The sequence below is a fragment of the Protomyctophum parallelum genome (assembly GCF_964188405.1).
Source record: "Protomyctophum parallelum genome assembly, chromosome: 11".
Taxonomy (NCBI): Eukaryota; Metazoa; Chordata; class Actinopteri; order Myctophiformes; family Myctophidae; genus Protomyctophum; species Protomyctophum parallelum.
Genome location: NC_139707.1, coordinates 51,120,881 through 51,131,858, shown reverse-complemented (window position 1 = coordinate 51,131,858; position 10,978 = coordinate 51,120,881). Strand labels below are relative to the sequence as shown.

The 10,978-nt window shown below is 45.2% G+C and overlaps 1 protein-coding gene across 1 annotated transcript in view; it reads left to right on the top strand.

Moving 5' to 3' along the window:
- Positions 1-10,978, top strand: part of LOC310867409 (ceramide transfer protein-like) — a 47,982-nt gene that overhangs the window by 10,132 nt on the left and 26,872 nt on the right. Inside the window, 5 exon segments of the mRNA XM_083777489.1 lie at positions 1-81; positions 5,168-5,275; positions 5,577-5,703; positions 8,883-8,963; positions 10,551-10,711. The exon segment at positions 1-81 is cut by the window's left edge and continues 36 nt beyond it. Coding sequence (XP_083633615.1) covers positions 1-81; positions 5,168-5,275; positions 5,577-5,703; positions 8,883-8,963; positions 10,551-10,711 — 558 coding nt within the window.

Sequence of the window (10,978 nt, the reverse complement as noted above, 5' to 3'; positions counted from 1 at the left end):
GTCAACGACAGCGTGTGGTACCTCCGAGCCGAAGACCCGGAGCAGCGGATCCAGTGGATCGAGTCCGTGGAGCTTCACAAGGCAGGAACTACCCTACGAACTCTGTACCCTTAATATGAATATGATATGAATATTGCAGCCTAATATGCTGTAAAACGTTCTCTTTCTTTATGTATATGGTCCGGTCCTGTACGGGCCGTGGTTGGTGTGAGAAATGCCCTCTCTTGAGTCTTGTGAGATCAAATGAATGATTCATAATTATCTTAATAGCCTAATATTTGTGTAATGTTTTAGTTTACGTGGCACAGAGTCTCGGCAGAACTCACACAGCAATTTTATTGTTATTTTTTTAATTTGAATCTTAATTTAAAATATTCGATAATTATTTTTATTTTTTACATTTGGATATTCATTGGAATATGGAATATTCATTGGCAGCACTACTCTTCTGCTCTCACCACACGTGTACGTAATACGTATGTGGCTACGCAGCGAGCTAAACATAGCTTCTGTTAATACGTATGTGGCTACGCAGCGAGCTAAACATAGCTTCTGTTAATACGTATGTGGCTACGCAGCGAGCTAAACATAGCTTCTGTTAACAAAGCAGCCGAGACAGGAGCTGAACTGGACACATCTGTCAAATTATTAGGTTATTTTATTTATTCGAGTTTGCTCACTGTTTTTGTTCAGTTTAAGTTTTTGTTTAGAGGACTATGTTCATTTTCTCAGCTGCTGTTGCTAGTCATGGCTGCCAGTTCCCACCTGATGTTGTGTGTGAGTTCAGACTGCTCCAGACCGTGCTGAATAACTGCTAGCTTGCATAATGTCTTGAGGCTAGGACTGAAGTCTAAGACATACAGGTCACCTGGTCTGTTGTCTGCTCCAAAGAGGATGATACGATCTCCCAGCATGCAACAGCACATATTTGTCATCCCATGTGGGCGTTTCCCCTTGGGCTCATCCTTCTTCCAGGAGAAGGTCTCTGGGTTGAATCTCCACAGATCATTGAAGTAATGGTCATTGTTATAATTACAGCCACCAAATATGTACAGCTCTCCATTGTAGGTAAAGGCTGAATGATCAGAGCGTCCTTCTGGTAGAAGCTGTGTAGAAGGTTTGTTCACCCAATGGTTGGTTTCTGTGTCAAACACTCTGATGGTGTCGTGGTGCTGACCCCTCATATAGCCCCCAAATACAAACATCTTTGTCCCGATGATGGTAGCAGAGTGACGTTCTGAATCAGGAGGTGGAGTTCCTCTGGTGTTGATTAAAGACCAGACCATTGTGGTGGAGTCCAACTTGTAGTTGTCATTAGTCCACCCAGTCTGGGTCCATCCTCCATGGATAAACATGACCTTCCCCAAGACACAGGCTGAGTGGTAGTACCGCCTCTCTGGAACGGTCCCAGAAACCTGTGGTTTGAACCATGTGTTGGCGTCGACATCAAAGGCATAAAGCATGTTGCAGTGACCTGGGTTAGTCCTCCCTCCCCAGAGGTAGACAGTGTCTCCAATCAGCACAGCTGTGTGACCGTAGCGCCTGGAGGGAACCTCAAGGTGAGGTTCTCCTGTTCTAGGGGTCACTGGGGTCAACTTCCTCCAGTATAAAGACACTGTATTGAAGACATGTACTTCAATGTGATCTCGTCCCCTCTGGTTTCCGTCTCCTCCAAAGCAGTAGATCTCGTGTCCGACCACCACAGCAGCCTGGTTCTCCCTATGTTCTCCTTCCAGATGTATCGTCCAGTGAAACATTTCACACAGCAGCTCCACCTTCAATGAGCGTTGACAACTAAATTACAGACTAACTTGTTAGGATGAATGCAGCTCAGGTTCCCTTGTTGCAAATCACTAACTGATGTTTAGTGCATCGCACTGTTATTTATAAAGAACAATGATATGGTTGTGATGTCATTCCATGATTACGTCATATTGCAGGATAGCTATTAGCTAAAGACAATACTGCTGTCAATACTATGACGTCATTCCTCCATATCTGGGCATGGAGATGAATAAACACAGACAGGCAACATCCGGAACCGGACTGTTTGTGAGGAAGTGGACTGGCATGAATAGGAAGCGCCTCAAAACCACTCCACACTTAAATCAAAACAAAGAATGCAGCTGCTCTGTTCTCCCAGCAAACTGGGTGGCTAGGCTAGCTAGTTTCTTGGGGACATTTGTGGTCGTAGTGACTACATCTGTCATTAAATCCATTGTATTAGTTTTAACTAACTGTTAACTGTTGTATAATTGCAATATTACACTTGAGGGTGTGGTTTAAGGTACGTTATCCAGAACCGTAGCTGCGTTATACAGAACCGTAGCCAAAATGGGTTAATATGAATATGATATGAATATTTCAGCCTAACATGCTGTAAAACGTTCTCTTTCTTTATCTATATGGTCCGGTCCTGTACGGGCCGTGGTTGGTGTGAGAAATGCCCTCTCTTGAGTCTTGTGAGATCAAATGAATGATTCATAATTATCTTAATATCCTAATTTTTGTGTAATGTTTTAGTTTACGTGGCACAGAGTCTCGGCAGAACTCATACAGCAATTTTATTGTTATTTTTTTAATTCAAATCTTAATTTAAATTTTTTTATTTTTTACATTCGGATATTCATTGGAATATGGAATATTTATTGTTAGCACTACTCTTCTGCTCTCAACACACGTGTACGTAATACGTATGTGGCTACGCAGCGAGCTAAACATAGCTTCTGTTAATACGTATGTGGCTACGCAGCGAGCTAAACATAGCTTCTGTTAATACGTATGTGGCTACGCAGCGAGCTAAACATAGCCTCTGTTCACAAAGCAGCCGAGACAAGAGCTGAACTGGACACATCTCTGTGAAAGTATTAGGTTATTTTATTTATTCGAGTTTGCTCACTGTTTTTGTTCAGTTTTAGGACTACCGGTATGTTTATTTTCTCAGCTGCTGTTGCTAGTCATGGCTGCCAGTTCCCACCTGATGTCGTGTGTGAGTTCAGACTGCTCCAGACCGTACTGAATAACTGCTAGCTTACATAATGTCTTGAGGCTAGGACTGAAGTCTAAGACATACAGGTCACCTGGTCTGTTGTTTGCTCCAAAGAGGATGACCCGATATCCCATAATGCAACAGCACATATTCCTCATCCCATGTGGGCGTTTGCCCTTGGGCTCGACCTTTTCCAGGAGAAGGTCTCTGGGTTGAATCTCCACAGATCATTGAAGTAATGGTCATTGTTATAATTACAGCCACCAAATATGTACAGCTCTCCATTGTAGGTAAAGGCTGAATGATCATAGCGTCTTTCTGGAAAAGGATGTGGTGTGTTCATCCAGTGGTTGGTCTCTGTGTCAAACACTCTGATGGTGTCGTGATGCTGACCCAACCTCCAGCCCCCAAATACAAACATCTTTGACCCGATGATGGGAGCAGAGTGACGGTATGTAGTTGGAGGTGGAGTTCCTCTGGTGTTGATTAAAGTCCAGACCATTGTGGAGGTGTCCAACTTGTAGATGTCATTAGTGGATCCAGTCTGGGTCCATCCTCCAAGGATAAATATGACCTTCCCCAAGACACAGGCTAAGTGTCTCTCCCTTCCCTCTGGAACGGTCCCAGAAACCTGTGGTTTGAACCATCTGTGGGCATCGACATCAAATGCATGAAGATGGTTGTAGTACTCATGTGCATATTTTTTGAAGGCATAACCTTCCCAGAGGTAGACAGTATATTCTATCAGTACAGCTGTGTGGCCACAGCGCCAGGAGGGAAACTCAACGTGAGGTTCTCCTGTTCCAGGGGTGACTGGGGTCAACTTCCTCCAACATAAAGACACTGTATTGAACACGTGTACTTCAATGTGATCTCGTCTCATCTGGTTTACGTCTCCTCCAAAGCAGTAGATCTTGTGTCCGACCACCACAGCAGCAGCCTCGTCCTTCCTATGTTCTCCTTCCAGATGTATCGTCCATTGAAACATTTCACACAGCAGCTCCACCGTCAATGAGCGTTGACAACTAACTTACAGACTAACTTGTTAGGATGAATGCAGCTCAGATTCCCTTGTTGCAAATCACTAACTGATGTTTAGAGTATCGCTCTGTTATTTATAAAGAACAATGATATGGTTGTGATGTCATTTCATGATTACGTCATATTGCAGGATAGCTTTTAGCTAAAGACAATACTGCTGTCAATACTATGACGTCATTCCTCCATATTTGGGCATGGAGATGAATAAACACAGACAGGCAACATCCGGAACCGGACTGTTTGTGAGGAAGTGGACTGGCATGAATAGGAAGCGCCTCAAAACCACTCCACACCTAATCAAAACAAATAATGCAGCTGCTCTGTTCTCCCAGCAAACTGGGTGGCTAGTGCTAGATGGTTTCTTGGGACATTTGTGGTCGTAGTGACTACATCTGTCATTAAAAGAAAACAAAAAAAAAACAGCCATTTTATTAGTTTTAAGGGTAACTGTTGTATAATTGCAATATTACACTCAAGGGTGTGGTTTAACGTGATTATTGCCACTTCATAATTCGATGAATCGGAATTTGACTACGTCTCGTTCCTGACCTCATCCCTGTCGTGGCAATAATCACGTTAACCCACACCCTCTCGTGTAATATTCCTTAAATAAAAGCTGGATTTTGCAAATGCAAAAAACCAAAATAATTAATAAAAAAAAACATAATAGTAATAATAATAATAACCCGATATTAAAACAAATTAACTGCTTCTGGCCTAACGTTCCGTCAGAACGTTGGCGTTGCTTCTGTTCCGAGAGATATTCAGTTCCTTCAGTTCCATCTCTCTTTTAATTTTTCTCCAACAGAATTATGAATGCCGTAAAATGTAATGATCTCTCTCTCTCTCTCTCTCTCTCTCTCTGTTTTATGTTTCACTCGCACTTTACAGCGTGAAGCTGCTTTGTAAAACGATGAACTGCTATTTATTTATTCAACGTGAATTGTAACGTCTTGCATTCTTCTTATGTATTGGTCCCCCTCATATGATGTCTGTACTTTTGTATCTTGTTCTACTGTCTGATTATGTAATGTGAATATGTGTCTTTTCGTATGTCTTGTTTTTAGTGCACTGAAACAAATTCCAATCAACTCTGTTGACACGGCAATAAAGTGTTGAATGTTGTGTCTCTACCAGGCCGAGTCAGGCTACGGATCAGAGAGCTCTCTCAGACGTCATGGTTCCATGTTGTCTCTGACCTCAGCAGCCTCCGTCCTCTCTGCTACCAGCACCTCCTCCTTCAAGGTACGCGCACACACGGACGCACGCACGGGCATGTGCGTGTGTGTGTTTTGGCCGCTTGTATGTGGCAACCTTATTCTATCGCTCATGACTAGTTCAGGATGACCTTCAATAGCATATTGTAATGCTCCTCATGGTCTCCTCAGATGGAGACCTTCATGTTAACATGGTATATGGTCTCCTCAGACCTTCAGTAGCATATTGTAATGCTCCTCATGGTCTCCTCAGATGGAGACCTTCATGTTAACATGGTATATGGTCTCCTCAGATCTTCAGTAACATGGTATAATTATGGTCTCCTCAGGCTCACACACTGAGGGAGAAGCTAGCAGAGATGGAGACGTTCAGAGACATCCTGTGCAGACAGGTGGACACTCTGCAGAAGTTCTTTGACAGCTGTGTGGACAAGGACGACTTCCAGAGAGACACAGGTAATACAAATACTATACTGCCACTAATAACACATCAAATGCTGGAAACGTATCCATACGCTTTTTATATCTCGACCACGGTATGTATCTATACGTTTTTATGGTTTTTTTATTGATTACTGTACTTCATCTTTATACGCGCCCGGACAACATATAAAGTAACACCGATCGGCTCTACAAAGATCCGGTATGTGATCCGGGAGTTAAAAGCCCCCCCCCCCCTCCTGAAAAGAGGTCTGGTCTATGCGGGCAGGCGGCATCCATTACGACGTAATGGAGGCGGCCTGCACGGCATAGACCAACGCAGATGCCAGGGGATCTAAAATGGACGTACCCATGCTCTAGTGTGTGTGAATACACTCGATTCCCCTCCCCTCCTGTTTCTACATGGTTTCTCCCGAGGCAGCATTGTAGGGGGAGTCTCTTCGTCTCGCATTGCAGTTTCAGTTCCCCCCCCCACTCAGCCACTGCCACTGTGCCTCCAACTGCCTTGCACCTCGTCCTCTCTCATTCTCGGAAAAAGATATAACGCAGCCGTGTCGATTTGCCCTCTGCCCGTATATAAACCAAGAATAATCTGCAACGATCGGCATTTCATAACGTTTTCAACACACACACGGAGTCATGGACAGATACGCGAAACGAATGACATTATCGAGGGACCGCCATGATCAACTAACTGGCTGCTTTACATGTCTTTTGTTGGACATCGCCATCGCGTCTTCACCAGCCAATGCAGCCATCGCTATCCGTTGTGTGATTGTAGCCTTTTTATTCATTATAATTGCAGTGATAAGACCGCAATGAAGGCGTCTGGGACGTCATCGACCCGTTTGTAATGTATAACGAATACACATGTCTCATCCTAAACTGCGGAAGCCATCGAGTTGTTAGTCATTTTTTCTATATCACAGCCGGGCTTAGCGTCTCTTTTGATACCTTGGATGTAGCCTGAGCCTCGGTCCCAGGCTTACTTATCTGCCGTGGATGAAGCTCTTTTCCATCGCTGATCTCTCCTATACGTGCTTCTTTGCCCAAACGTGTCCAGACATGTCAACCAACTAAACTCACCGATCCAGTAACGCGTCTCACCGTTATACTATCGTTCTGAAACTATCGGTGGAAGGTAGCCTACAGTACTGATCAAGACTTTTGTTGCCCCCAGCTGTTACTGCCATTGAGACAATGATCAGATATGTGCGCATAATCATCATCATGAAGTTATCATCATAGCGAGTTATAAAGGTTTAAAGTCACAGAGATTGACAGGCAGATATAAAAATAAACATAAATAAATTATTATCATATACATACTACACACTGAATGAAAGCCCTAAATGTCTACTTTTAGGAGGAAAACAAATACATATTGATCCCATGTACAGTTTGTCAGTAGGCTATTGAATGCAGTTGTTCAGGTCCATGCCCAGAGAAGGCATGGACCTGAACAACTATTATTCACAAAATAAGGCCTATAGCGACATGTACATACTATATACCGTATGAAACAGAAGACTCTCTGCTTTCATAAGATAAAAACTAATACTGTAATAATAATAAAAATCACACCCCTGTGAAGTGAGCAGTGCAATGTTGTGAAGTGAGCAGTGCAACATTGCACTGCTCACTTCACAGGGGTGTGATTTTTATTATTATTACAGTATTAGTTTTTTTCTTATGAAAGCAGAATCTTCTGTTTCATATGGTATATAGTATGTACATGTCGCTATAGGCCTTATTTTGTGAATATTTAGTTGTTCAGGTCCATGCCTTGTCTAAAATTCTCTTTTTCAGAGAGAACTTCAGAGAAGGCATGGACCTGAAGAACTATTATTCACAAAATAAGGCCTATAGCGACATGTACATACTATATACCGTATGAAACAGAAGACTCTCTGCTTTCATAAGAAAAAAACTAATACTGTAATAATAATTAAAATCACACCCCTGTGAAGTGAGCAGTGCAATGTTCTCTCTGGTGGGCGCAAGCTGCATTCAATAGCCAATTACTGACAAACTATACATGGGATCAATGTGTATTTATTTTCCTCCTAAAAGTAGACATTCAGGGATTTCATTCAGTGTGTAGTATGTACAGTATATGATATTATTTGTGTTCATTTTTATATCTTTCTGTCAATGTCTGTCAACTTCAACCTTCCATATCTCTGCTGTTTTTTCAAGCGAGCAGCGTGCAGGCAAAAGCAGGTGTTAGAAAACGGTCAATATCTCCAGAATGGTAAAATCATGATTTTTAAATTGAAGTGGACAAGTTAGGCTTTCTTTTGATTTATGCAGTGTGATTCTCGCTATAAGAGGCCCCTCGCTGTGGGCCCCGAAAAAGTTCAAAAGTCCAATGTTAATCGCTCAGCACCACCAAGCCTGAGAAAATAGAAAACTGTAGCAAACAATGTGATAACTGTAACGGCAATCTTTCACCTTCCAATATATATATATTTGCACATTACGTCACAGGTGCTGGGAGTGATCCTACGCAGAGTATTAACAGAAACATAACAGATGGATGTCCAGTCTTGAATCCAGTTCTGGTGTCTTTATTGAGCTGAAGTGAGCAGTTGAAATCATGAACATGAACATACCAGTGATGTTATTGTAGAAACATGAACATACCAGTGATGTTATTGTAGAAACATGAACATACCAGTGATGTTATTATAAAAACATGAACATACCAGTGATGTTATTGTAGAAATGTGTCTCTGTTCTGCTGGTCAGAAACGGTGTGCTCCCACCATCCCCTCCTGTGTCCTATGTGATCTGATTAGTGCACCTGAGTGACCCTCTAAAATACACACCCAGTGCTGTCAAATCTAAAGCCCGCCACCAAGTGTTCAAAAATAATATGCCAACCCTAACCAATAATATAGCACCATCATAATGGCTCCTACTAATACTACTGCTGCTACTGCTACTGCTACTGCTACTGCTACTGCTACTGCTACTGCTACTGCTACTGCTACTGCTACTGCTACCGCTGCCGCTGCTACCACTGCCGCTGCCGCTGCTACTGCTACCGCTACCCTGCTGCTGCCACTGCCACTGCTGCCGCTACCGCTACCGCTGCCGCTGCCGCTGCCACTGCTACTGCTACTGCTACTACTAACAAAAGCGGTCTCAGTGTTAAACTCCATGTGCGTTCCTGTGGTGTCTCCCCCTAGTGGCGGAGGAGGATGAGGAGGACTTCCTGGCTTCGTCCACCCGTCCTGACGGAGCAGCAGACTGTCTTCACAACAACAACGGTGTGTGTGTGTGTGTGTGTGTGTGTGTGTGTGTGTGTGTGTGTGTGTGTGTGTGTGTGTGTGTGTGTGTGTGTGTGTGTGTGTGTGTGTGTGTGTGTGTGTGTGTGTGTGTGTGTGTGTGTGTGTGTGTGTGTGTGTGTGAATCCGTGCGTAGACCACAATGGAAGCAAGCTTCTGCTTTTTTGTGTATATAGCGTTGCAGTCCCTCCCCCTACCAGGGCCCAGTCCCCCCTCCCCCTACCAGGGCCCAGTCCCTCCCCCTACCAGGGCCCAGTCCCTCCCCCTACCAGGGCCCAGTCCCTCCCCCTACCAGGGCCCAGTCCCGCCCCCTACCAGGGCCCAGTCCCTCCCCCTACCAGGGCCCAGTCCCGCCCCCTACCAGGGCCCAGTCCCTCCCCCTACCAGGGCCCAGTCCCTCCCCCTACCAGGGCCCAGTCCCTCCCCCTACCAGGGCCCAGTCCCGCCCCCTACCAGGGCCCAGTCCCTCCCCCTACCAGGGCCCAGCCCCTCCCCCCTACCAGGGCCCAGTCCCCCCCTACCAGGGCCCAGTCCCTCCCCCTACCAGGGCCCAGTCCCTCCCCCCTACCAGGGCCCAGTCCCTCCCCCCTACCAGGGCCCAGTCCCCCCCTACCAGGGTCCAGTCCCTCCCCCTACCAGGGCCCAGCCCCTCCCCCCTACCAGGGCCCAGCCCCTCCCCCCTACCAGGGCCCAGCCCCCCCCCCTACCAGGGCCCAGCCCCTCCCCCCTACCAGGGCCCAGTCCCTCCCCCCTACCAGGGCCCAGCCCCTCCCCCCTACCAGGGCCCAGGAAATGAGACCTTTTAAGCCTCGTACAAATACACAATATTTCGGGCCGAACAAATAATTTAGAAAGAAGAAGAAAACGTCGGGTTATTCTTGTTTTTCTTCTTTGTAATTATTTGTTTTTGGTCCAAAATATTGTGTTTGTTGTCATGATTTGTCACAACAACTCGAGTTGGCTTCGTATACGACGCTTATAAGGTCTTTAACCCATTCTGGGCGGGCACCCATTTTGGTGTTAGCATCATGTCATGCTTTAGCTATTGAAAAATAGCAGATCTACAAGCTCATAGCGTGCCACCGAGTGGCGCGCTACGAGCTTGTAGGTCTGCTATTTTTGAAAAAAATCGAAGAACGACTGACATTTTTTTAGAATCTGATCTCAGGTCAGAATGGGTTAATCAGACCAGTGTGTGTCCAGTGGAAACCTCGTATGAATCTGATCTCAGGTCAGAATGGGTTAATCAGACCAGTATGTGTCCAGTGGAAACCTCGTATGAATCTGATCTCAGGTCAGAATGGGTTAATCAGACCAGTGTGTGTCCAGTGGAAACCTCGTATGAATCTGATCTCAGGTCAGAATGGGTTAAATAAATGCTTTGTGAAAAGTCTATTAGGAAGAAATGCATTTGGGAATGATTTCACACGGTGTGTTCTAAATGGATGTCATTTTTTTTAACTGCCAATAAAGTATTCTCTGCGCATATGTGCGTGCTCTGCGCATATGTGCGCGCTTGCGTGCGTGTGTGTGTGTGTGTGCGTGCGTGTGTGTGTGTGCGTGTCACAGTGTGCGCGCCGGCCGGCCCTCGGTGCGCGGCGAACGGCATCGACTTCAAAGGCGAGGCGATCACGTTCAAGGCGACGACGGCCGGCATCCTGTCCACTCTGAGCCACTGCATCGACATCATGGTGAAACGGGAGGACAGCTGGCAGAGGAGGCTGGACAAGGTACGCACGCACGCACACACACACACACACACACACAGAGCACACGCACAGAGCACGCGCACAGAGCACAGAGTACAGAGCACGCACACACACCAGTGTTGTTTTTGGCAGCAAATTTCTATTTTAGTTTTAGTCATTAGTCTCTTGAATAGTTTCCACTTAGTTTTAGTCACATTTTAGTCGCCTGGAATGTTCTAGTGTTTAGTCTAGTTTTAGTCGACTGAATGTCATGAGTTTTTAGTCGACTAAATCTACAGTTGATTTAGT